The 27,695-nt window shown below is 38.8% G+C and overlaps 6 protein-coding genes across 6 annotated transcripts; 5 read left to right on the top strand and 1 right to left on the bottom strand.

Annotated features, from left to right (window-relative positions):
- Positions 1-206: 206 nt before the first annotated feature.
- On the bottom strand, positions 207-3,917 carry PKNH_0104500 (importin-7, putative; the record flags this gene model as incomplete). The annotated part of the gene is made up of 1 exon (XM_002257504.1): positions 207-3,917. The coding sequence occupies one exon, from the start codon at positions 3,915-3,917 to the stop codon at positions 207-209; it is 3,711 nt and encodes a 1,236-aa protein (XP_002257540.1).
- A 1,848-nt stretch (positions 3,918-5,765) lies between these two features.
- Positions 5,766-7,004, top strand: PKNH_0104400 (ATP synthase subunit C, putative; the record flags this gene model as incomplete). The annotated part of the gene is made up of 4 exons (XM_002257503.1): positions 5,766-5,999; positions 6,353-6,454; positions 6,713-6,833; positions 6,961-7,004. 4 exons carry the CDS (start codon positions 5,766-5,768, stop codon positions 7,002-7,004), a joined length of 501 nt encoding a protein of 166 aa, XP_002257539.1.
- A 997-nt stretch (positions 7,005-8,001) lies between these two features.
- Positions 8,002-9,919, top strand: PKNH_0104300 (cysteine-rich secretory protein, putative; the record flags this gene model as incomplete). The annotated part of the gene is made up of 8 exons (XM_002257502.2): positions 8,002-8,106; positions 8,210-8,274; positions 8,398-8,440; positions 8,619-8,754; positions 9,142-9,206; positions 9,375-9,453; positions 9,605-9,636; positions 9,821-9,919. The coding sequence occupies 8 exons, from the start codon at positions 8,002-8,004 to the stop codon at positions 9,917-9,919; spliced, it is 624 nt and encodes a 207-aa protein (XP_002257538.2).
- Positions 9,920-11,222: 1,303 nt separating this feature from the next.
- Positions 11,223-12,026, top strand: PKNH_0104200 (40S ribosomal protein S29, putative; the record flags this gene model as incomplete). Its single annotated transcript, XM_002257501.2, has 3 exons — positions 11,223-11,278; positions 11,771-11,870; positions 12,018-12,026. The coding sequence occupies 3 exons, from the start codon at positions 11,223-11,225 to the stop codon at positions 12,024-12,026; spliced, it is 165 nt and encodes a 54-aa protein (XP_002257537.2).
- Positions 12,027-13,359: 1,333 nt separating this feature from the next.
- Positions 13,360-16,581, top strand: PKNH_0104100 (RNA helicase, putative; the record flags this gene model as incomplete). The annotated part of the gene is made up of 1 exon (XM_002257500.1): positions 13,360-16,581. One exon carries the CDS (start codon positions 13,360-13,362, stop codon positions 16,579-16,581), a length of 3,222 nt encoding a protein of 1,073 aa, XP_002257536.1.
- A 2,929-nt stretch (positions 16,582-19,510) lies between these two features.
- PKNH_0104000 (inositol-phosphate phosphatase, putative) lies at positions 19,511-27,653 on the top strand (the record flags this gene model as incomplete). The annotated part of the gene is made up of 2 exons (XM_002257499.1): positions 19,511-26,841; positions 27,002-27,653. The coding sequence occupies 2 exons, from the start codon at positions 19,511-19,513 to the stop codon at positions 27,651-27,653; spliced, it is 7,983 nt and encodes a 2,660-aa protein (XP_002257535.1).
- Positions 27,654-27,695: the final 42 nt, after the last annotated feature.

The following is a 27,695-nucleotide window of genomic DNA, read 5'->3' as shown; positions in this document are numbered from 1 at the left end:
TTTCACAATGGGGAATGCAAAGGAGGACCAAGCTGGTTCTGCTAAACGTGCAGCAAGGAGCAACGTTGGTCTAAGCGCGTGTGACACCATTGAAATGGTATCTCAAGGGGTGGGAAGAAAATATTCTTCAAGACTGGCACCCTGTGGACACTACAATTGTTACTAGTACATGAGTTAAGGTGGCCGTATGGTCCTCCCCGGTTGGATCAGTTGGTGGGTTCCTGCAACTGCGCATTAAGATCAGCATCTACGAGGTATTTAATCTTTTGCATAATCTCACCATTGTAAACACTTTCGTACTTTCCGTAGAAGTTTGAAGTGGTGTCGTACAAAATTTTGAAAGCATTAATATCGTCAAAGAATCCCTTTCTGTATTCGTCGTTGCTGTAGTCTGAACAGTCGTCGTCATCATCATCATCGTCACTATCATCGTCGTCATCATCATCTTCATCTTGATGCCTGCGTGTGTTGTCTTGTTGTAAGAGTTGCTCATTAGTACTATACTGCTTCAACATATCTTTGTTAGTAAAATTGTTACTGCTCATGTTTTGTCCAGAAGCAGAGTTGTTTATGTTTTGCTGATTCGCTATCTCATCCAATTTGTTTAAATTTACATTTTCCTTTAACTTAATTTTTAATTCATTTTTTTTTTCCAAAGCTTCAATTGTTTTAATTAGTTTGAATGCCTTATCATTCGTGGCATCCTCATTTTCATCAATGTCTACTTCGCTATTTTCATCCCCTGATGAAGATTCTGAATCGAAGGATTTTTCAGATGAATCCTTCTGCTCATTCTTATTTTCGTAATACACCTTGGCTACATTAACAATATTTAGGATGAATGAATTTGCCTCCCCCATGTGTACGCTGATATGCGAGTTGTGCATATTATCTAAGATGGTACTCATGGCAAGAATGTACAACTTCCTAGTGTTGTTCATTTGGACATCGGAAAGATTAGAAAGGAAAGACAAGATATAGTTAGTCCTATTCGTGTTATTAAAAAAAAGAAAGAATTGATTTACATCATATATGATGATAGAATAGAATAGTTTTTTAATGTACTCAATGCTTGTTTTACTGAGGATATCTTCATCATACTCACTGCATATACTATCTGCTCCATCGTCTTCATCACCATTCTTATTAACATTTTGATTTTTTGCTTCCATGGTGAGTTCCTTCTTCTTTTTCTTCTGATCCATAAGGGCGGATGCTTCATCATGCTTAAAGAGCTTCATGCAGTACGCAGTGAGGATTGGGATGACCAGTTCGTCCACTCCCCTAATCTTCACCGTTGCTTCGAATAGAATAAAAAATAATTTACAACTATCTTTGACTATTCTGGAGTGCAGAGCGAATATGCCTAAACGGTAAACCATATGGATATATTTCATTCCGTACCTTTCACTGTAGAGATTAACAAACTGCTCTGTCGCTTTTGAGATGATGTTGTCAAAGACACCAATGCTGAACGAGAGGTCGAAGATGAAGTCGTAAAAGTACACATCGGTGGTCTTTTCGGAGAGTATCAAATCGGTGCTTAAAATAAGTTGGGGGTTATTTCGAATACAGTTCAATTCTTGCATTTTTAAATTTTCATCCGTATTGAAATAGAAAATGTCGTAAAGTTTTTCAAAGCGAAGGTACACGTCGTTGTCTATATCTAGATAGTAAGTAATGTTCGTAAGCAAGGAGAGCGCTTCCTCCAGATAATCAATGGAAGGTGACTTAAACGTTTCGTCCACCACAACGTATAAGTATGACATGGTGTTTTTGTAAATCTGTTCTTTATTCCCTTCATCCACCGAATCCAGTAGACTCAAAATGGCTGTTAAAATGGACAGGATAACAGAATTCAGATCTAGTTCTTCATTTTCCGTTTTCTTTTCCTTCTTTGTGATGTTGTATCCATCGTCATTCATGAGGGAGTATCTATCATTTCTCAGCGCACTGTCCTGCGTGTGACTGATCATGTCGGGGTTATGTCTCAGACTATTTTCCAGTGAATTATGCGCGCTCTCTTCCTCATCCTTCTTGTTAATAAGGAAAACAAAACTGGTGCAAAGTGTGATAACCACATCGTTAACGTAGGGCGTTATATAATCTTTGTAAGTATAGGCCAAGTTATCCAGCGTCATAACGATGTACTCACACTTTACCTCCTTAATCACGTTGAGTAGACGCTCAATAAGAATAGGAATAGATTTGATAATAACATTCTTGAGGTAGTCATTTTTTATTTTAAAGAATTTTTTTATGTAGGATGCACTGGCTACCCTGATGAGTAGGCTGGGGCTACCTATATGATTTAGAACAACCTCGTAATTGCGGACAAGGCCATTCACATCGTTAAAATGTTGCACCTTTTTAATGAAGCAACAGTAGGTGACAATAGACTGGTAACAAACTAAATGGTTAGGGTTGTTCAAGTCATTTTCTACATAGGTTTTTAGAAATTGCTCGATGTTCATATTTCTCTTCTTATCGCAGAGTCGGCTGTAGAGGCATTCCAATATTTTCAGGGCACCATACTTGTATTTGCAAAACTCGTTTCGAAGTAATTCCTCCACCATGGCTTCGTCTTGGTTACCCTGGTTGGCAAATTTGCTATACACCATATGATAATTCTGGTTGTACGTACTGATGACATTTTCGCAGAGGTGAAATAACTCGGAAATATGTTTGGATCCCCGGTAGCGAGTCAAATCTTTTATGAAAGAAGTAGCGCTGGCCTTTTTATCCTCTACAATGTAGGTGTTAAAAATGTTCATGGTAAAGTCGTATTGGTCGCAAAGAAACTTCTCTATATCATCATCGTTGTAGCAGAGGAGGGGGAAAATAACATCTCTCACCAAAAACTCAAAGTTATTTTTTATGTAGTTTTTATAGATAAGGGCATTTTCCACTCCGTATGATAGCCCCTGCAGAATGTAAACCAAGCATTCATCGGTTAGTGTCTTTTTATTTTTGTGATAGCTCTGGAGGATGATGATTAAATCTTCGAAGAAGGGGCATAGCCATTTGTTGAGAAAGGCATGACAGAATTTCTCCGTAATTTCGTTATTACATTTGTTGTAATTTGTATTTACATATCGAGAGAACAGGCGAGTCACAATATCCAAAACGATTCTCTTGCACTTATACTGAGGCAAAGTTTTCAGGTAACTCTCATCGTCCATATAGTTGGAGACGACGATTTCATTTTTAAGGATAAAATCGAAGAGGCTAAAGTAGTTGTCCATGTACTCAAGGATGATCACCTCGTTAATAAAAAAATTGTCATTAACATAATGATATATTTTGCAAATGATACAAAGTATTTCAGACACTTCATTGTTGTTTATATCAAGGGAGCTTAAATCATAAAGGCAATTAATGAGTGGGTAAAAATATTTGTTCAGCATTTCTGTGTACAATTCATTGTTTTTTTTTTTTCTTATTTTTAATTTTTTAAAAATTAACTTCAAGCAGTAGAGACTCACGTACAGCCTCCTCACATCCTTCCGCTGATTAACATCATTAAGTATATTATCCAAAATGACAAAATGTTCTGGAAAGCTATTGTTTATTAGTACCTTCATTATTTCGAACAACTGCATGTAAATTTGCTTGTCCTTCATTTCCAGGTAAAGGAAAATTTCATATATGTCCTTCGTGAGGCCACTGATCTCTTCCTTCTTGAGAGTTTCATAATTATTTTTTATGGTATTTTTTAAAAAAATGAGAGCTGAAATTCTTATGTTGTCATCCACTATGTTGGCACTCTTCACAATGTTCAGAATTACTTGTATGTACCCCTCCACTTTGCACACTTGTTTCAAATATTCCTCACATTGTGTCCTCTTCTCCTTAGACGCACTAATGGATCCTTCCAACACTTCACACAACTTCTCCGTGCTCAGGTTGGTGTTCATGGTGCCTCTGAAAGGTGATATTATCTGGAGGGGGAGAGTTAACAATTGTTTGCGCTTCTTCCCTTGAATTTGGAGGCTATTATACGTTTTGGTGTCAGGTGGAGGCAATGTCACCTTTTGAAAATTATCTCACAATGGTGGAGCACGTAGGTGGAATGGATGAATATGTTGTCAACACACGGGGGTGAGGATCGGACGATAGTTCCTCCTTTTAATGAGTATCGAACAATGGGAAAAAAAGGCAAGTTTACTTATTATACCCTGCCGTACGCACACATGTGGTGGGACACCCGTTCTGGTAAAGTAATTTCGCGAAGTGTCACGAGATTTCAGGGATATGCGCGAGTGGGGCTTCCAGTACTTGGAGTGGGCCCCTCCGCTTAATTTGCCAAAGCACACGCGATGATTCTGCTCATAGCTGTATACAATGGGGGCTCATCCTTTCCATGATTTGTTCCATTCAGCGATTACTCCAGAGAAAATTAACACGGTTTGCCAATTCCCCTACCTTTGAAATCTATTTTTATATGAATGAACATATATATGTGATTTTATATGCGGAGAACATACTCGGCAAACGCTACAGGGATCGAGGTATGCGGGGGCATATCATTTTGTTCAGGCCGGCTGCCTTTTATTTTATTATTATTATTCAATTATTTTTTTTTTTTTTTTAGCCTGAAACAGGAAAGAAGGAAACTAGCTCATAAGCGTATTTACGGCTGGGGATGAAAAGTGGAAAATGAGAAATGTTTTCCCTTGCAGAAACGGTTGGGGGTGAGAAATTTGGTGCATATGTTTCGATGCTGTACAGGTGAAAAAAGAATTTTTTTTTTTTTTTTAAGCCACTGTGTTTTGCTTCGCTTTGGCTTGACCTGGCTTCGTCCCCCAAATTTTGTTCCGTTTGTAGGCAATTAGGCATTTGAAAATTTTCTCGGGTTTCCTCTTCACCGTTTGTGCATCATTTTTGTGCCTTTTTTGGGTCACTTTCTTGGTTCGGATGGATATGGTCGGGTTGGCTTATTTATAATCTATTTGCCCTGTTTAATCCATTTGACCTATTTTGGGCATATGGGCTTATTTCAGATTTTTTTTTTTTTTTTCCGTTTGACAGTCATGTGCATTTCACGTGTGCCTTAAGAAAAAAGGAAAAATTAAAAAATTGGCACCTGAGGCATGTAGATATTTCACCGCGTGTATGTGCGTAATGCATATATAAAATCCACCGTCCGCTTCATCGACGTATCCTCGTGTCGCCGGAATCCGCTCAGCGGTATGTACATAAGTGCAAGCGGCACATTTAACTCGAAAATTAATCTTCGATGGAGGGTAATATGAGAGATTTTCGACAAGATTAAAAAATAAGAAAAAAGAAGAAAACATTCTGCACAGAGAAGAAACACCACATCTATTTTTTCTTTTCTTATTATTTCTTTTTTTTTCCCCTATGTTTTTATCTCCCTTTTTGTGAAAAATAAAAAGAATGAACATACTCTTTTTCCACTCGATAAACACCTTCAGTGATAAGCACATAAAACTGGAAGCGCAAAAACATTTGTACACCATTCTACCATTTCGCGAAAAGTGCAAATAAAGGCATACAAAAAAAAAATAAAAAAAAAAACCCTTGAGGATACACCCATTTATATGATTTTACATAGCACCTGAAAACCCTACACATATAATTCTGTATGGTTGGCATATAGTTGTTGCGTGAATAATTATTTCACCATAAAAGTATAATTATATTCCTTTCGCTGCGTTCTCCTGAGTTACGTTGTGTTATCCCCTGTATTCGCCCCCCTTACACCCATTACACCAACACATAAACAAGCCAAACTCATCAAAATGAATAAGTTTTTTTACAACACGCTAAGTTCTTCGCTGTTTCAGAACTTCAAATTTAAGAGCTCCTTTTTGAGTTCGGGATATTTTGCGGCCAATCGAAGTATCTCGACCAGAATTGGAGGCAGCTCTTTTTGCAGCGAACTTAATAAACCAAACAACTTCGTGAAGTACTATCACACGTCTCCGTTCATCAGCAGGACCGTTAATACTACCAACTGCAATGCACTTCTGCAGGTAATTTGCACACACATGTGTAAATGACAGTTTCCCTTTTTTTTTTTTTTTTTTTTTTTACACTTCCATCATTTGCTATGCGCCCTGTTCGTGCAACCATTTGGAGTATTGCATTGTTTTCGTGCTTCATAAATGAAAACGATGGCCGCCCTAGTGTTGTTTTTGCGTTTACTCTATGGCGTCTTCCCAGTGGCGCAGCACCTTAAGCAGCTGATTGTCCTTTTTTGTTACATTTTTCATATTTTTCTTTTTTTCCCCGTTTTTTTTTTTTTTTTTTTTTCATTCTTTCATTCTTTCATTCTTTCATTCTTTCATTCTTTCCATTTTTTCCATTTTTTCCCGTCCTTACACAGAAGAATGACGAACGAAGCTGTGTCAACCAGAAACTAGGCGTTAGACATGACAGTGGAATCGCCAGTCTGTCCGCAGCCATTGCGCTGATGTCCGTAGGAGGGGTAAGTCTTCAGAGAGCTAGCCAATCAAAAGAGAGAAAAAAAAAAAAAAAAAAAAAAAAAAAAAAAATAGCTAACTAGCCAGCACAACGGCCCCTGTTCATAAAGCGAGAATAACTGAGCATTATTGAGAAATACGTCAAAATGATAAACGTTGAAATGGAAGTGGCAGAACAATGAACAACCAAAAATATGGAATGACACCTTTAACCGTCTTAAACACATTCTAACTAACTTCCTTTAAAAAAAAATTGCCTTTAGGTTGCGCAAGGTATCGGTAATTTATTTTCAGCCTTGGTGTTAGGAACGAGTAGAAACCCTTCAATCAAGGACGAGTTGTTCACGTACACACTGATCGGGATGGGATTCTTGGAATTTCTGGGTAAGGCGTTGTGATGATTACAGCTCCTTTTCCGTTTATGTATTTCCCCCTTTTTTCGCATTCCTCCATCGGTATTTCCCATGTTGGGCCAAAAATGTGTAAATGTCGCCCCCTTTTCTTCTGATAGGTATCATTTGTGTCCTGATGAGTGCTGTTCTGTTGTATTCATGAAGGAAGGTTATTTTTGTGGAGACTAGTGGAAGAGGAAAGCGGGCCACACATAGATGCATATTTTTATATGCCCCAAGAGTCGATGCACAAGGAATTTACGCAACTTTTTTTTAATTAAATAATGAATTAAATTTTTCTATTTAATGACAAAGTGACATATGCATGACCACGCGAAATTATTAAACTGCTGGGTGAGAAGAACTTCAATTTGCCACCACCTTCCACAATTTAAATTTCTCGGTTCAATTACCAGTTCCGGAAACTGCGTTTTTTGCTTTGCATCGCGGGGGTGCATATATGTAGGTATGCACAAAAATATATCTACTCCTGTGTGTTCGTATATGTGTCCATATACATGCGTAAGTGCGAATTTTCATACTTTGCACTCGTATCCGCAGTTGTGGAGCCTTTTTTCCCTCCATGTTTTAAAGAACGAAGCAGGACAGTGCGAACCTGCGTGCGCGGGAAGAAAAACAACGCTGCGCAGTAGCACAAGGCATACGTTCATTCAAACGGAATTTTAATTGCTCCTAAAATTGGAAGACCAATTGGTCACTGTATACGTGAAGATAGCTGATCTTCTAGAAAATGTGAAAAAAAAAAAAAAAAAAAAAAAAAAAAGGTGCATGCATTTTTTCCCGTTTTATCATCTAATGTATGTACAACGGTTAGAGAGAGGCGACTAAACGGGTGTGTTATTCTCACTTTGGATATTTACACTTAAAAGTGGAAGCACACTAATATTCGGCATTTCGGATTGCACTTAAATTTTTGCTACACATATTAGGGGAGGTAGGTTAATAAGCCCTTTTTCTTTTCTATGTCCACACACATGAGTGCACTCTCCCACAGAAGAAATGAGCAGGCGCATTTTTTTTTTTGCCATATCTTATGAGTAATTATTGCCCATGGCTCTTAACCTTAATTCGAAAAAAGAAAGAATAAAGAAAGTTTATTAAAGCAACATAAAATTAACGCCGATATCTCTTCACGCACAATGGTGGACAGACGCCTGCATTACCTTTTTGCCCTATTTTGCTTCTTATACCTTTCGCGCATCTCCTCGTGTAAAGCAGTGGCTGGAAGTTTTTGCTCTTTTAACGTAAACGTTCTCTGAATGGAGGAAAAGGAAAAAAACAAATATCATTTTTTTTACAATCCCCATGAGCCTTGTCATATTCATACGCTCTGTCTGCATTCCGCAGAATGATTCCATTAGAGAAAGACACAATGATTTGCGGATGAAGCATAACGCCGATCCGTTGCACTGGTAAATTCCATTCTTTTTAATAGCACTTGAGTAGGTCCCATATAAGGGTAAAATTGACCGTTTCTGGTACATGGGTTATATAATGGATGTGTTTTTTTTTTTTTTTTTGAACCCCCGGTGAAGGAGCACACATTTAGAAGAGGCTGCAAGCGCTGAAGCCAAACTGGTTAAACGACAATTTCACTAATTTCCCCCTTTCCATAATCAAGAAGTGTTCTGTATAGAGGATGAAGAATTGAGCAGAACCGATTCACGCTTAGCATTTTTCGAATCCTTTTTGATTTCAAAAAAAAAAAAAAGGGGTCCTACAAATCTGCACATAGAACTGCCTTCCCCTTCTACAGATAAAGGACATGTCCAATTGCACTGTCCTGGTGAACCAAATAAACACAAATTATTTTACAATTTCGACCAAGAGCAAAATTGAATCAGCAGTCGATACATGGTATGAAGGCATTAACAACTATGACTTTGAGTTAGGTAATACACTAAATGGGAGCAAGTAAAAGGGGGATGGAAAAAGAAGTCGCGTGGCCAAAATGGGTGGAACATGTGGAGTGCCTCTATTGTTGCCTTATTCCATCCTGTAATAGGCAAGTAGTCACCATTGAACGTATTTAAAAAGGTTTACCCAAAATGGAACAGCGGCTAGAGGGATATAAATGCCTGACGGAAGAGCAATGTTCCAAGTGTCACGCACGTCGAATTATCCCCCCTTCTGATTAGGACAGAAAAAAAAAAAATTCATCTCATATATTTGTCCATCGAAATGATAAGCACAATTTACCAGTGCATTCATTATTTCTATATTTTAGCGGTCGCATGCACAGAGGATATTCACATGTGCACATTTTGCCTTCTCCTTAGGACCCATCCGCCGGGGGGATGACACAGTTTTTGAATTCACAAGGGTTGTATGGAACAGCGCTGAGGTATTTTGCGCGCGAGCAGCTATGCATGCATTTACACCTACGCATTACTCACATATATATATGTACTTATCCACACATTCGCGTGTCACAAAAAAGCAAAGAATTCACCCCGAGCGTGCAACACAGTGATATGAGTGACCTCTGCATGCACACCTTTCCACCTCATAGCACATTGGATGTTCTAGTGCCTGTTGCGGTAACCGGGGGGTTTTAATTTGTAAATATGACAACAACACCAATCAGCCAGGTACGCACATTAAGAAGACCACAATTGAGATGCTCTTTCTGTAAAGTGATTTCACACTATATGGAGTGGAAGTGTGTCTGTTTGGCGTTAAATTAGAAAATCAGCGTCTGCGTTAAAAATTTTTTTTTTTTTTCTTAAAACAACTGTGCAGGTCATTTTGCCGATAACGTTGGGACGCTTGACGTAAACCGCTGAAAAAAGGATGAAAACCTTTTTCCTGCAATTTTTCCAAACTGTTTGTGTGTTTTTCTAGGGGGGAAAAACACTATTCTTATATAAATGGGGAGATACTCGCAGAATGTAGAAGTCGGTAAAATATTTATTTTATTATTACTTTTTTTTTTTTCCTCTTTTTGCACCTCCGCAGCCAATGTTCGTTTGGGAAAATTTCGCATTCGCGCCAGAACAAAGACGACCAGGCAGTGAGACAAGTCAAAATGATCTCCCCCCTTTGCCAATTTCATAAACAGATTTGTGGATATATTTACGAATTTAAAACGTTTCGCACAAATATTGAAGGTAAAATGCAGTTAAAATTTTGCAATTCGCGTGAAGCATATTCCATTTTGTGTAAAAAAAAAAAAAAAAAAAAAAAACGACGCAGTAGTTAGGGAAACCCCTTGACTCTCTCCCTCGATCATTTTTTTTTTTTCCTCAAAGTCATCGAACATGGGCTAAATTAACTGTTTTGTTCTAAATGTTGCTTTGTTTCGCTTTCCTACGTTTTTTTTTTTTTTTTTTCCCTCATTTTGTTTATCTGCGTTTACCCTTCTGACGCGCGAACGGGTAATACTCAACTTTGTTCGATTTTACGCAGTTTCCCCCTTCGCCCCTTTGATATGTTATGTCGCTCGCGCCGTTGGGGCTAAAATGGAGCGCGCCAGGGAGAATATACATTTCTTCATACATAAATGTATAAAAATGTACAAATATACAACATCGTTTGATGGAAAAGAAAAGGTAAAAAAAAAGGAAAAGGCTGCTACAAACTTGATAACCGCTTAACTGGTATTTTTTTTACTTTTCATTTTACCCATTTAGGGGGGAAATGTCATGGGGGAGTGCTAAGTTGCAGATTAGCATTTATGGGGATCCATTCCTCAGAGAAAATGACGTGGCGTTTTTTTTTTTTTTTTTTTTTTTTTCCCCCTCACATTGCTGCATACACGAAAATTTATGATTATGTGATGATCCCTTTGGCGCGCTGAAGGACTAAACCAAATCGACACGCAGCAACAAGCGGAAAACCAAGCGGCAATATACAAAGCGCAAACACCAACCGCGGGGTTTCTAATATTAAGAAAGTTGCCCGTATGGGAACGCCGCCCAGCCCCTAGAAAACTTCCTTTTTTCCGCGCACATGAAAATGTCGTAATTGGGCAAACCAACGCGTGCATACATGAATAAATATTTATATATGGGTACGGAAGCTCCCCTCCGCAAGTGTAGGAGTAGCGTTTTATATGCTCAAAGGCGTTAACGAAAAATTGCATATAAATAACAATAATTTGCAATTTAATAAAAAAGAAGAAAAAAAAAAAAAAAAAATTATGTTAAATAAGAAACTTTAATTTTTTTCCATCATAAGAATTAAGAAAATACATTTAAACTTCGCTGACGAAGATATATTCCCTCACCTACTAATAAATTCAAGGGCATAATTTTTTCTTTCTTTAGAAAGTTATTATAAAAAGGTTAAATTAACCGTGACCATTTTTTCTCTTTCCACTTTTTTTTTTCCTTCGCCATTTTTTAAAAAGATATAAACCATGGGTTGCATTCAGAACGTTCATCCAAAGAAGTACGGCCAGGGATCCAGGCAATGGTAAGTCATCCCCCGCTCCAATGGGTTAAAATGTGGGGTAAAGGAAACGGCTAGAATGGTGAAGCGATTGAAATTGTCGAAGAGAGAAATTTACGCTGGGGAGTGTCAACAGGGGGGAAACCTCCAATATTTAGCAGTTCGCCTCTGACACCTACGTACGCATATGTGATTGAGATGTATGCATATTTAACATAGTTGTAATGACACCCAGCGGGAGAAGAGGCGGAGTGAACAGAGGGCGAATGTTATAGTGGCCCTTTTTTAAAGAAATAAATCTTTGCGTCACTTACGAATATGTATGGGTTATAATAATCATGTGGATCATTTTGTTTTCATCATTATGTATGAGATGAAGGAGAGGAAAGTTACCCCACAGAATAGTAGATTTCCACGCTGAATGTATCACTGTGCAACCACCCCTGCAATGGCCTGCTTGTAATGAGTATATTACGATTCAAATTAACACCCCATTATTCTTTCCCTCCTTTGCAGCCGCGTGTGCTCGAACAGACATGCCATAATTAGAAAGTACAACATCAACATATGCAGACAGTGCTTCAGAGAAAGAGCCGACATTATTGGATTTAAGAAGGTACGAATATAAGCTTACGAAGTATATTGGAGGTCTTCCCTTTTAGCAACCTTGCCCATGCGCGTTTGTGCGGACCAAACAGAATTTCACCTTTTATAAATATGCGTAATTTTTTTTTTTTTTTTTTTTTTTTTTTCACACCCACAGTATAGGTAAAAATAATGGGACCATACGAATGCTGACTGTTTCACAGCACAGGATAGGGATGTGCCGCTCAAGGGGAAATTTTCAACCTGCGTGTGAAACTTTGCGTGAAGAAAAATTTAAAAAAAATAAGATAAAGAATAGATCGCCATCATGTAATCTCCCCGATTATGAGTTTCCTACATGAGTACAACGAAGCGTAAGGACAGAAGGGCCGAGAATGTCCCCATAGAACGAATGAAAAGAACGCTGCACGGAAAGTTTTTTTTTTTTTTTTTTTTTTTATTTTTAAATGAAAATAGAGCGCGTTAAAATTGGGTACAAGTAAATGAGCGGAGTATTCCCCTTTGACATAATTGAACAGCGATGCGCTACTTAAAGAGTGTCGCTTTTTGCTGTGTCCACGTGTCATGTTGTGAAATTTCTGCTCAGCTTATATTTCGTTTTCGCGTAACACATTCTTTATTACAACTTCAACTGGAATAAATTATTTTAACATATGAATAAGTAGTTTTTTCCATGAATGGGAAGAAAGTTGAGAAAGGTTAAAATGTAGCAAATAAATTAAGCACATGTTCTTATTTTTCCTCGACGTTGTTTTCCGCATACCGGAAAGGAACCTTTCGTTGCGTCAGTATAAGTAGGCAAAAGAAAAGGAAAAATATATTTATAAATGGGGGGTTACCTAACTATTGTTTTATTATCAGTATGCACTTCCCATGTGTGTTCAACTGGCATGAACAGTTCGTTCTGCTTTTACATTCTAGGAGTATCTTGCTCATTTTCCGTGGTTTCAAAAAAAAAAAAAAAAAAGCACTTCCCAAAGTGATGGAAAAGCAACAAAGAGGGCTCTTTCATCCTCACTGATTTCACCTCGTTAGGCAAAATTTTAACTTTTCTTTTTTTTGTTATGTCGTTTTGGCTTTGCCATTTTTTTTTTTTTTTTTTTTTTTTTTTTTTTTTTCCGTTGTGAAAGTAATCACTGTGCTATGTGGGTACCGGGGGAATCATCTCGACTCTGAAGTTTGATCGCAAACGTAGCAAGTGAAGGTGTAGGCGTGTGTACATAGGCCTATTCCTACTTAATGCAGGGCAGAAGAAGTGACACGATGTATTCCATTATGTAAGAACATATTTAAGTGACGTCGCGGGACCGTCACAGATGATGTGATTGTATTTAATCGGAAGAGTAGAATGAGGGTGCCTCCTTTTTTTTCTTCTTCTTCTTCTTCTAGTTCTAGTTCTTCTTTTTCCTTATCTATCGGCACACCGGTGCTACTACCAATACCCTCGTGTGCGTTCCCTGCTGTACTCTCTATAATGCCAAAAGTGGGGCGGAAAAAAAATGATCCGGGGTCCCAATATTCGAAGCCTGGGGGGGAAGGGTAGAGGGCCTGGCGTTTGCAAAATGTTTAAAGGCATGTTAATGAGCAGGAACAGGAACAGCACTGCTATCTCTGGAGGGGGACTGCAAATAGAGGGTCAATCGCGCGAGGGTACTGACAAGAGGGACGACCACAATGAAGACAAACCGGAGGATCCCAGTCGGAAGGACCAAAAGGCGAGTCGCATACATATCAGAAGAACAAACTTCAAGGGGGTGAACTTCAAGGAGGGGCTCCAAAGCGCAAGCTTCCTGGAATTTAATTTCAAAACAGACGTATATTTGAAACTGAATGAAATGAAGATTGTTACCCCGACGCAAATTCAGAGGAACGTAATACCGTTGTTGCTACAGGGAAGGGGAGAGTCGACGGAGGGAGGAGCGGAATTGGTCACATGTGATCAGAAGGTAGATGTGTATAGAGAAATATTGAAAAGTAGAAATCATATTAATGGCTACTTGAAGGAGAGTTTTAACATGAGGGGGGATTTTTACGACGTTGAAAAGTATGAATCAGGTGACGGGGGGAAGGAAGTTGGGGAGAAGCACTTTCGGGGGCGCCAATCTCCTGGTAGATATGCTCATGAGAGAAGGCTACCAACGGCTGTGCCGTCACACAGGGAGGAAGCCAACTCAGGTGGAGAAAAAAGAAAATGCTTCAACGATGTGTACGTTATCGTGAGTCCAGATAACACGGGAAAGACACTGAGCTATTTCCTTCCAATATTAAACAACTTTTACATGAACAATGAAAAAATTATGAAAAGCCTATCAAAATTTTACCACTTTTTAAATAAATATAATTACAAAAAGTTTCGAAACAAAGTTTTTAGGAAGAGAGAAAAGTTAATATGTGCCAACAGAAGAATGGACAATTTCTTTTTTCATATAGCCTATGAAAAGCACAGAGTACGAAACAGATACATATATATTCGCAAGTACAAAAATTACAACGTCAGCAGGAGCTACGTAAAAAATAAAAAGAACAATGAACTGAACTGTTTGAAGCATAAAAAAAATGTTTTCTTTCCTTATGCAATTATTCTAACAAACACTAGGGAAGCTGCGTTCGAACTTTTTTCCTTTTTAAAAAATTTTGACATAAATATTGAGCTACTGGCGGGGGGATATTTGTACAAAAGGAAGTCTGTTAAAAAGTTTCACGTGGAAATGCTATCTCCTTCACCTGATGGAGAGGCTCCACGGATGGATTACGCGGACCAACTGTACCAATCCCATGATGAGGATCACCTGGGGGGGTTCACAAATATGCGGAGCGAGTTCATCAAGACAAACGATTTTTTAAAAAGAATTAGTAAAAATGTTAAGCGAAGTTCCAAGGCAATAAATTACAACATCGACATTTTGGTTGGCACCCCGGATAAAATTTTCGAAAAAATAGACAACTGCAGAAATAAGCATTTGTACAATTTTAAGTTTTTAAAATACGTTGTCGTGGAGCAGGCAGAAACTATGTGTAATGCATTCAACGAGGGAAAGTTACAGCTTGTGTTTAACCATATAAAGAACTACACTAACATGTACTATTTTAGGGGGGGGATCTCGGCTGAGGATTCGAATGTGGGTGACTACCCCAGTTATGTTCTCAAAGATGATCACCCTGGTGATCCTCATGGGGATGGGCACCAAGGACAAAAAAAACACTTCGACTTGGAAAACGAAGAAGCACGTCGGAGTACCCGTCGTGGAGGACGCAAGAGTAGTCTAATAAGGCAAAAAATAAGAGGTTACATGGCACAGGAAGAGGGGAATAATGAGATGAGTCCAGATATATGTGAAGAAGGTGAAGTGGGACATGGTGCCGACGACGGAAGTTACAGAACGGGTGCCCCCAAATCATCTGATGGAGAAAGAGAAACGAATGAGTCATGTGCGGGAAGCAGTATCAATGGGGAAAATCCCTCCGAAGAGGCCAGCCCTCGCAGCACCGAAAGGAAAATCACAGAGCGCAATGAAAGGAACGAACGTGCGGAAGTCATTCGAGTGCTGAACAGTGGAGGAGCCGAAAATGAAAAGAACACCCTCAGCTCGAACATCCCCATATCCATATTCGTGTCGGCGACGAAAACCTTCTGCATCAGCGAGTTTCTCGCCAACAACATGAGGAGTAAGCATATCCAGGAGGTGATACACCTGAAGAGCCACGATGTCAGCTCCGAAATGAAACACATATTTATTAATAGCAAAAATAAGGAAAAAACTGCTCTCCTGTTGGAGCTTCTAAACAGTAAGGATGCGAGAAGTAGTGTCGGCGTGAAGGGGGGTATGGATAAAAGACATTTCCTCAGTAGACATGTAATTTTCTGTAACACGAGAAAAAGCGTGCAGAACGTTGCTGACCTGCTGACCGAACTCAAGTACAAGGTGAGTTGTATTCACAACGAAATGAGCTACAAGGAAAGGAGTCAAAATTATGGAAATTTCAAAAAAAATAAAACAAACATTTTGGTATGCACAAATATATTTAGCAGGGGCATACAGTTTGAAAATTGCGACATAATAAATTACGACATTAGCAATAATATAAATGATTATATTTACAAGTCCAGTAAAGTGGCGCATAGCAATGGCAGTACATATTGTGGCGGAAGTAGCAATACGTTAACCTCATTTTTTAGCAAAAAAAATACATCACTAGTTAACAACATCATCGAAAAAACGGTTGACAAGAAACAAATAATCTTTCAAAACTTAAACAAAAAAGTAAGCAAAATGCTCAAGCTGCAAAATAAGTACTACGATATTGTGAAGAAGAAAAAAAGGTACCAGAAAAAGGGAGGGCGAAAAGCTTTACACATTTCCCCAAGGAGAAATTGCCTAAGTAAAAAAAATAAAATATTATCCAAAAAACTATACTTTTATAATAAAATGAACGAAGAGCGTAAGCGCTTAATAAAGAAAGGAATTCTTAAGGGCCATGAGAAGATCCCCAGATTCCCCAATAGAAAAGCGGAAATTTACGACAGCAATGAATATAACTCTGTGCAGAGGTTGGATGACGGCGCGCTGCAAATTTTAGCAAAGAAAAGAAAAACGAAAAAGAATAAAAATGAGGATGAGGCAAAATATGAAGAAGACACCATCGTTTTGGACAATATGCCTACTTATGAGGATGAGGCGAAGACCAAGGAGAAGAGGCACCAAAAGAAGACATACTTTTAGGAAAAGTGTCCTTGTCAGAACCAAATTGGGTTGTACATTGGCGGAAGATTGCTGCATATCGTATGGTGGGGATTCCCGTTTTTGTCTTAAAAATGGAACAGGAAGGGTCTTTACTATATTTGCTTATTACGCTATCTGTGCATGTAGCTGCAAGTAGGTGTTTGCCGAACAGGCCAGATAGACTTGGTACGACGCGACCGCTTCTTTTCAGCGTGGACATGAGTCTCTTCAACATTTGTGTTAATCGTTCGGGAGGTGTCGCACGAGAGGAGAAACACAAAAATAGGGAGTACTTTTCTCCTTTATTCTTTTACACTCATTTTTGTAGCTCTACGTTGGAGTTTTTTTTTCTTTTTTTTTCACTCCTTTTTTGTAACTTCACATGTGTATGTCGTAAGTGTTATGCTGACGACGCGGTGACGCAACAGACAGTTCGCAGATGAACAGAAATAATGATAAAGCGGAGTAAAATGTTTGTGTCACCTTACATCCATATATGTTGTGTGTAGCTGTTCAACGGGAATGTGGTAAGGAAGGATCCATTTCGGAAAATGTTATGCCAGCTTTTTCTTTTTTTGTTTTTCCTCCTCCAACATATTGTTTTAAAAAGTGAAAAAAAATTGCGCCCTATACGAGGCGCGAAGGTGGGACAATTCCCCAAGCGGATGTAACATTCGGGAATGAAAAAACGTGTGCGTATTTTTCTTTTCCTCTTTATAAATAGTGTATGTAGTGCGGAGCGATTTCTTTCGTCAGTCATGTACACTTGGGCAGGTGCATGCTTTTGAGGCACTAAAAAGGGGAGAATGCAAAGGACCATCATTTCGAGCAGCGAAAATTTGTCAATCTGACGATGGTGATTACGGCGATTATGACACTTGTCCCTTCCCTAAGGGGAAGTAAAAAAAAAAAAAAAAAAAAAGGTGATTATTTCGAGGGGATAAATCGCTACACAAAATGGTGCAATTTATTAAATGCCCTTGATATTTATTATAATTACTTTGTGATAGGTTATTTGAACTTGGCACAAATCGTATTTTTTACCCCTTTACGATTTTTCCTTAATTGTTCAAAATGGAAAAATTACACATCAAGAATATTTAAAACAGAGTTCGCAGCTTTCGTTGGACGATTATTTTTTATTTTTTTTTTTTTTTATTCCTTTTTAATAAATTTTCTATTCCGAATAGACGAAAAAAAAAAAAAAAAAAAAAAATTTTAAATGCATGGATAAAGGAATAATCCACTCTGGAAAAATTACAGCAAAAGGGAAAGCATATAAAATGTAAGCAGTACGCATATGTTCAAATATATACGTTACATATACGTATGTATACCCCAAATGTACAATTATTTTTTTCGTAATTTTTTAATTCTTTTTAAGATACTGCGAAAACTTCATTGTTGTGTTCCTTTTAACCCGCCTTTTATGAAACTTATCCACGCGCCTCTGCGTTTTTTGAATGAATAAGCGAGCGCACAAGCGGATGCGTATTATCGTATGAATATGCCCGTACATGTACATACGAACGTACTACGTATTACACACCCTGTACGACACACGACGTATGTGTGTTCTGAAAGTTTATGAATTTCCCCCTCCTTGTTTGTGTTTTATGTGGCGCGCCACGCAGCGTGTAAGAGGCCACGAATGTTCGCAACTGTGTACGTGTTTCATGTGCGTGCAATTCACCTCCCCCCCCCAACTCCATTCGTACGCTCAACAGGGGCATTTCGCTTTTGCATCATCCTGCGCGCAGGCTGCATCCAGGCGAGCTAGATGATCGACTTGGGAGGCACGAACTGTTTCTTCGCGCGAATTTGCAGTAATGACTACACTGTGATATGACTACTTCGCACATACAGCTGGGAAGTTTACTTTAATCAGTGCGTAGTGCACGTATGCATCCCCCAACAGTACAACCAGTAGGAGCAGGACCCCTCCGAGTGCGCGAACAAATAGTTGTAATCCTTTCCGCACCCTCAAACGTGATATAACTACGCACACTGTGTGTATATGCCTCCTTTAAAAGGTGTGAACTCATCCTGCAAATAAATTTTGTTTTATGTTTTTATATGCCCCTTAAATCGTTACGCATAATTTGCTGAAAATTTTTAATCTCTATTTAGTAACAGCAGCGAAAGTACAAGTGAAATTGCTCCCTTTAAAATGACAAAAAAAAAAAAAAAAAAAAAAAAAAGTGAAACGAGAGATGGTGAAAGAGCTTATTTAAAAAGATAACAAATGTGTCTTTTCCATTTTTGAGGCGCATAGAAAACTCCTGCGCGATTAAGTATTTTTTCACCTTCCAGGAGTGAGCACTTTCTCCCTGCGTAGTAGTGTGTGTTAGCGTTTAAGTGGGGCCTCATTTTATCGCGCTCGTGCGCACGTTGTTACAAGTGCACATTAACATGTGAAGATCAAACCGCTCTTCAACGGAACTCCTCCCCCCCTGGGCACCCACATGTGCAGATAAACTCTTCGTCCTTTTATCTAGTGCGAGAGAATCTGTTAATTTATCATTGCGTCCTGTTGAGGGGGTAAACGTGCACGAGTGTATCTGAGTTTTTTTTTTTTTTTTTTTTTTTTTTTTTTTTTTGTCTGTACTTATCTGTGCATTGTGTACGTGGAAGGTGTATCAGATCGTTGGGAGGTAACAAAAGCTGGACAAGTATATACACACTAAAAGGTTATATTTTGTGTAGTAAACATATTTGTTCTTGCCAGATTTGTTTTTGTTTTCGTTCCTCGAATTAATTTAGCTCTGCCCCTTTGATTTCCTCGCGTATTCTGAGAGACCATTTGCACGCAATCCAAGCAGCTGCAATACACCACGTGTACGACGTAAGAATTTCTGCACCCCCATATATCAGACGAAAAAAAAAAAAAAAAATATATATATATATACATCGACACCAAGCAACGCTGATGAATGCATATAGCACTGAAGGAAGGTACTTGTTAATAATATACGAAAAGGTATTTAAAATAATCTACATAAAGAATTTAAAAGACAACAAAAATGATAAGGTCAAGGTACCATCCTTATTCATTTTCCGCGATAGTGGAAAGTGCACGGAGAAATTAATAAATAAAGACAAAATCAGGAAGAAGAGCAAAAAATTTGGAAACGTAATAAGTGAGCTAATCATAGATAATATAATTGGTACAATAGAAATTAAGGACGAGTTATTTCTTTTTGTAGTAGATAAATGGAAGCTCTTGTGCAAATTCTTTTATTTAAACAAATATAGGAGCATATATAAAATAGAGAAGGTGCATTACATCCCTTATAATATTAACATTGTTTCCTTTAATACCATTATTAGCAATGCACTGAATGTGGATGATAACTCCAATAGTTACTTTATCGATCACCTCGTTAATCAGGAAGATATAGGCAAAGATTTTGAGGTTATAAACAATAGCAGTCAAAGTCACAGCACGGCGATAGCCAAGTTTGTCAGGAATCCTGGTGATCACCATGATGACCATCGTGGCCACAGGGTGGGCAGTGCCCAGCAGAAGGCGAACTCGAACGATCCCTCCTTCGAGCCAGGCAGTTCAGACAATGAAATTGAGAAAAACTACCAAATGGACCAGGAGGATGTGTACAGAAAGCACTTTGCAAATAAAAGTAGCAAGATAAATGAAGACAGGGGTACCAGCACATGGAACAAATTTGGAGGTGAATTCGAAATGGAGGTCGAACCCACGAATTATAGAACCCACACAAGTGGCAACTATAACAAGAAAGAGGAGAAAAATAAGAAAATCCTCAATTTTAATACTGCGAAAAGGTGGCTCACAAATCAGTTCAACCATAAAAGTTTTCTGAACATTATTTCAGACATCACGAATTATGATGGCCGTGGTGGTGCAATTACTGGTGGTGGTGGAGGCGTCGTTCCAGGCAACGTTATAGAGGGTGTTACTAGCTGCCTTCCTGGCAGCAGTATCGGAGCTGGTAGCAGCAGCCACACCCGCGGGGGAATGGAACGGAACGAGGAAGAAATGATGAATACGAATTCGTCTACACTGGACGAAAACGAATTTATGATGCAAGTCCTCAACGGTAAGGAAAAGTTCACTCGGCAGGAAAATGGAGGCAGGCCAAAAAGGGTAACGAATAGTGAACATAACTGCAGAGGTAGAGAGGAGATGGAAAAGGAAAATGGCATTAGTACCTACGGTGCCAATAATCATAAGAATAAAAGTATCACAACAGAACCAGACGCTCCTTATGCAAATAAGGATGATGGTGACAGAAAAGAACACATTGGCTCTCCAAAAATAAACATTAACTTGATTGACGATTTGTTTACGGATAGGAAGAAGGACATTGCGGAATTGACAGTTGCTGAAAACCAAATAGTTGGACAGGAAAATCAATTAAATCATTTACTTCATGATGATATCAAGGAATCATATGAAAAGGAAGGAAAGAATGATCAGAATAATTCCTTAAACTGTGGGAAGAATGAGAAGAAATCTAGTTTGTGGCCACCTGGTGAAAACCTCCCCGATGATAAGGGTGATATAGCAGGAACAGAAGCAGCGGATGGAGGGGTGCCTAGCAACGGGAATAACGATAGTTACTACCAAAATTTGATGTGCATATATAATGATGAAAAGAAGGGAAGAATTGGATCAAAGAATGAAGGAGCTAGTAGTAATGTTGAGGAAGATAAGGGTATACCAATAAATAGGGGAGAGGAGTCGGTAGGGAATTCGCCAAAGAATGGAACTACGGAAAGCAAGGGGGACCTGAAGGACCTCATTAATAACTCGTACTTCAACGTAAGGAACAACCTTGGTGTGGTGGAAAGTAGCGAACATAGTGAGAAGAGGAACTCCTACCCCCTGAGCCTCAAAAATGCAAATGACCAAAGTATGAAAACGGATGAAAAAAAAATGAATATAAAAATGGACATGCACAAAATGTTAAAAATGATACAAAAAATTCTTACAGTACACATGTACTACTCATATGACTATGACTTAACGCAGTGTATTCAAAAGAAAACGAAAAAGAATATCCAAGAGGTAGATGTAGAACCCATGTTTTCTTCATCGTCAACGCATAGGAAACGATCTTTCCTAAATGTAAGCGAAAAAAATTTCATGTGGAATTATCAAATGATTAAAAAAATCAAGTGTAAATGCAAAATTGATGATAATTGGTTTTGCTCAGTAATTCAGGGTTACATTTCTTACACTTCTATTGAAATAAATAGGAGGTGCTTAGAGTTGCTTCTCATTAGTCGTCGCTCCTCCGTCTTGGGTGGAACGCGATTTAATAAGAGAGGCATCAATGATGATGGCTATGTGGCTAACTATGTAGAGACGGAGCAAATTGTAAGAATTAACAATAGGAATGTTACCTATTTGAATCGTTTTGACAAGGCTAACCTGGCTCTAGATAATGTGAAGAAGCAAAAGGCGAGTGAGAGAGGACGCTCATCCGTGGGTATTAATTTGGGAACTCTCAACAAGAGCCAAATGAACAATTTGGGATTGGTACAAAATAGCACTGCCGATGTAGCTCCAGAAAATGTGGTGTCACATGTAGCTAACGCGCCAATAAATCTTTCAAAGAATATGCATGAGGGGGAGTTGGACCCGTTGGGAAAAATGTCCTATCCGCAAGGAGAAGGGAAGGCACCTGCTGGGGAAGGCATTGTCGAAGCAAATGTTAATAACGAAAGAGTTACCACCGGAGAGAGCAGCGGAGGCAGTCATGGGTGCATCAATAGTGATAGTAACTTCGAAAACAGAATAATCTCCCTAGTCCAAATAAGAGGATCAATCCCACTTTTCTGGAAGCAGCATTCGATGTCATCGCACGTAAATATACAGCGGTCTTCACTGCTAAGTATAAAGGCCTTCAAGGAACACAACAAAAAGTTGATTACAAATTATGGTAACAACATTTACTACATAAATCTCCTTAGTCAAAGCAAAAACAACGAAAAAAAATTGACAAAAAAAATGATAGAGCTGATTAACTATATTAAGAAGGACAAACATTACAAAGAAAAAAATTTTATTAACTACATCGAATATGATTTTCACATTTCCGTAAAGAACAAAAGTTTCGAAGATGCCATGAACGATTTTATTAATAAAGTTCTACTGAAGGAGATAAAGAACGTGTCTTTTTTTATGGAAACATCGAAAACTGTAATCCAGGATGGAGCCAATACAAACAACAGTAGTAGCAACAATGTCACACAGAACCATCCATGCGTTTTTCAAAACGGAGTGTTTAGAACGAATTGTCTGGATTGCCTAGACAGGACCAACGTCTTCCAGTACTACTACACTCTCTTCTTCATTCTGTATGTATTGCATGTATCAAAAAATGATATATTTTTAAAGCCAGTGAAGAAATCTCATCTGTGCTTTTACAAGAATTTTAATACACTGTTTAATAGCAAGAGCGTGACAATAGTGACTACCCTCCCGACGGATAGCTACCTGGTGGAGCTTTCTGAGAAATCTGGTATTAGCAAGAATTACGAGTACAGTAAGGGGAGTAGCAACAGTAGCTGTAGTTTGTTTGAGGATTACTGCTATATTAACGAGGGTGAAACCCACCAAAATGAGGAAGGCGCAAACGTTGTGAGCAGCGTAAACAATACGAGTAGCGCAAACAAGACAATTAGCGCGAACAATACCAGTAGCGCGAACAACGCCAGTAGCGCGAATAATACCAGTAGCGTTAATAACGAGAGCAGCATCAACAATGCGAGCAGTGTTAAAAATGGTGGAAGCAACGTGAATAATGGTAGTAGCCTCAACAGCGGTGGCGGCAAGAGGGAATGCCTCAAGAGCGAAATTATGAGCAGAATGGAAAAGGAGGAGAAGAAACACAGAATGTCATACAGTAATTACGACCGGGAAGATGAAAGGAAATTTAGCAGTCGACAAGAACAGCCTGAAGAATACGTACATATCTTAAAACATTTCTTTAAGAAAATGTGGGTAGAAAATGGAGACATTATTAGTACCCATTATACAGGAACAGGTAGCGTCTTTTCTTCGCAAATAAATGTAGGAAGATCTTCCCTAAGCACAAACATTGACCATGCGATAAAATCAATTGAAAGATTTTATCAAAATAATTTTGAGGATAATTTCAGACAGGAATGTATCGATATTATTTTGTGCACAGGCAAATACAGCAAAAGTAAAAGAAGAAATTTTATAGGGGCAGATTTCAACTATTTTTTAAATTACGGCAATTTTATGAATAAGGAGAGCTTCCTCGGTTTAAGGGGCAGAAATATGGGTCTCTCTATTCCATACCTACCCTATGGAAGGAATGCACAAATCACGAATGCACATCCGGCTGAAGGGCACATTAAAGGGGAGAGGGATACTTCCATGGAGAATCACCCAATGGGTAGAAGCAAGCATAAGGCATCTGAGTTTAACAGCAATAGCAGCGATTCCAGTGAGAATGGGGTTGAAAATAGTAGTAGCCTTCCTGAAGAGGAGCAAGAGGAAGATGAAGGGCGTCTAACGTGGGGGAGAAACAAGGAGAACAGAATTGGAGTGCCCAGCAAAAATGAAGAAGTGAAGAAGATGGAAGGAAGGAATGCAAAGGAGAGACATTCCTTGGTAGATTATCCTCTGGGGGAAGACGTAAATTTTGAGGATGACAAGGGGAGGGACGATGAAGAGGATTCGGAAGAGCAGCAGGAGGAAGCATGCCAATCACCTCACATAAAGGACACACGTAAAATAGTAAAATCGAGTAAGCGGGCCAAGATGAAGAAGACGAACAAGGTGCATTTGGCGGAGAGCGAAAGCAAAGAAGTTGTTCAAACGAAGAGGGAAAAGGCCTATGGGAAATCTACCTCCATGAGCGATATGCATCCACGAAGAAATGTAAATAATGACAGCAGTGCGGACAACACACTAAATAGCAACAGTAGCAGTAGTGGTAGCAGAAGCCGAAGTGGAAGTAGCTACTCGGAGAATAACGTGCAGAAAAGGAGGAAGAAGAAAAAAAAACGAAAAAATGTAAACAAAAAAGGCAAGGACAAAAAAAACAAAAGCGACCTAGTATACATGAAGAATCTATATAAAAAAAAAAATTATGTTTACAACGTGAGGAATAGGAACAAGTACAGCGATTATCTAAATCACGACCTTATAAATCATTACTACATGGATTTTGATGAATCGAAAATGGGAAGTTCAAATAGGAAAAAAAAAATTACTAATAATGATTATGAGGAAAAAATTGTAAAATTGTGGGCAGGCACATGGAACTTATGTGGAAATGACCTGTACGAACTGAATGATATTTCGTCTTGGCTGAATGAGATCAACGAGTGCATTGATATGTATGTGTTTTGCTTCCAAGAGGTGGTGGAGTTAACGGGATTTAGAATTTTGATGAACATGAAAGACAAGTTTAAGGAGAAGAAGATCGAGCAGAAAATTACCCAGTCCCTGGCAGAGATGTCGCAGAGACAAAAGGAAATGTACATTAGGAGTAAAATCGGCACTATTAATGGTGACAACGAGGAAAGCAGGGGCTTCACCAAGCACTCTGTCGGCACGCCCCACCACACCTATGATAACCGAGGCAGTGTTAACAAGGAAGAGATTAATAAGGGCGACTATTACGAATATTGTTTGAAGAGTTTTAACGAGTCATACATGTGCGAGGGCGCGTCCTGCATGGGGAGCGCTTCCAACACTGCTAACCCTGTCAATACTGCCAACGCAAGGAGTTCGACCCAGAAGGGAGAGAGGGGAAGCTTCGATCAGAATGGTATCCTGGACATTTCGAAGAATTGTTTTCTGAATAATTACTTTAACAACTTGGAAGAGGATCGGGAGGAGACTCATCCTCGTTTGTTCGTTCCGTCGGTTTCGCCTAGCACCCCAGATGAACAGAACAAGTTGCCAAACAGGAATATGCCCGACGAGAAGATGATGGTTCAGGAGGACCCCCTAAGTAGTAGGGCCCCCTCGAATGCTCAAGAAAGGAACCAAAGTAACAATTTTCTAAACGTTTCAGGGGGTCGGGATAACAATGGCGGCAACTTACTAGGGGAGAATATCATAAAAAGCAACGACACAAATATCAGCTCGAATATAAATGAGCTCTTTGACGGTAACCTTATCAGTAGTTCCAATAGGGAGGTAAACAACATGTGTAGCAACAGAGATATCTTCAATTTGGTCGATCATACATACGGTGTAAATAATCACGTAGGGGGAAATCATTACAGTGGGAAAGGAGGCAGGAGAGATTTGGAGGATATGAGTGTGCATAATAATGGACACAGCGAAGAGGATAAACAGTGTCAAGTGGGAAGAAGCAAACAGAGTTATATGAATCAGAAGGAGGAAAAACTGATGGACGATGATATGTGTGGCGAATCTGAAAATCGAAAAAGAGCGGACACGAATAGCATTCACTTTTCGAGCATGCAAGATGTTTTTCAAGAGAGCAAAAATAGAAGCTCGGTTAATTTGATACAACTGGCAGAGGATGACATGGATGATTGTCTTAGAGGAAAGGTAGGCGCGAGGACGCATAGCCACGTGGAAGGAAGGAATACGCAAAGGAGTTCTGCTTCGGATGAATACCCTGGCAGTGATTATAAGAATATGGGAGAAAAAGTACCCTTCAAAGGTAAGGATGTTTTTTTGAAGAACGAATCAAATAAGTATTTTTTAAACTTGAAAAAATTTAAATATGTGAAACTGAAGTCTGTATCCATGATAGGGCTCTTCATCATCATTTTTATTGATGAGGGGTTAGTGGACTATATACGAGAAATTGATGTGTGTAAAGTGAAGGTTGGCATGAAGGGTAACACGGGTAACAAGGGAAGTGTGTCGATAAAATTTCGCCTCGGGTTTAACTCCTTCTGTTTTAACAATATTCACTTGGCATCAGGACAAACGAACATGTTCGAAAGGAATAACCAAATGCAGACTATTCTTAGCAATAGCTTCCAGAACCAGGAGCTGAATAACCTTTTCAACTTTGATTATTTCTTCGCTTGTGGGGATTTCAATTTTAGGATCAATAAAAATCATGAAGAGGTTTTCAAGTCGATTGCGAATAAGAATGCCAACCAATTGTTAAATTATGATCAATTCATTTATAACAAGCTATACAACATTCTGCCATTTTGCCTCTTCTATGAGCACCCCATCTTGTTTAACCCCACGTACAAGTACAAGAAAAACTCCAACATGTACGACGTGAGGCGGACTCCTGCTTGGTAAGTTTCGATGCATAGCGAGAGTGGCTGCATGTGTAGGCGCTAGTTCCTGTGCCATTTTTTTTCATTTATTTGCATATAATGATCTGCATGTCTTGCTGCATGTCTTGGTGCATGTGATTTGCCCTTCATTTGTTCGCCTTTTTTCCTCTCCCTAAAGGTGCGATCGGATACTGGTGAGCGGTAAGCTAATACACCTGTCGGAGTTGGAGAAGAAACGGAAGGAGTACATGACACAAGCTTTCCAACCTGAGAAGGATGAGGAAGGAAGTGGCCCACAGGGAGGTAAGAAGGACGACCTGAACAAGAGCAAGAGCGGTCAGCTGAAGCAGACAGAAGGGGGAGAACAACTGGCTAGCAAAAATCCAGAGGGTGATGATGCAAATGATTTTTACTATAACGATAGAATATATTTTAATTACTTAAATTATAAGACTCATAACAATTTCTTCTCAAGTGATCACAAACCGGTGAGTGCAATTATAGAGTTAAAAGTTTTTTTTGACAAGAAGGACATCGAATATAAACTTTTTAACTCATACAGTATGAAAACAAATGATGACTACAACAGCTTTGTAAAAAATTCGAGCAACACAAGCAACAGTAGTAACAATAAGAACGGAAATTTGCTGGACTATTTTTTTCCCAATAATTATGGCCTAAGCAAATACACCGGCTACCCCATTTCACAAATTTTAAATTATTCAAATAATTTAAATAGCAAGTTTAAAAATGAAATGCATGACCATTCGTTTCATGAGGATGCAATGAAAAATGTGGATCGACTGGACGATTTTTCCTGCGCCAAATGATATGGCGGGGGAGTAGCTCTTCTATATTTTTGAACGAGACGA

Source organism: Plasmodium knowlesi (genome assembly GCF_000006355.2).
Source record: "Plasmodium knowlesi strain H genome assembly, chromosome: 1".
Taxonomy (NCBI): domain Eukaryota; phylum Apicomplexa; class Aconoidasida; order Haemosporida; family Plasmodiidae; genus Plasmodium; species Plasmodium knowlesi.
This window is presented reverse-complemented; position numbering and strand designations above follow the sequence as displayed.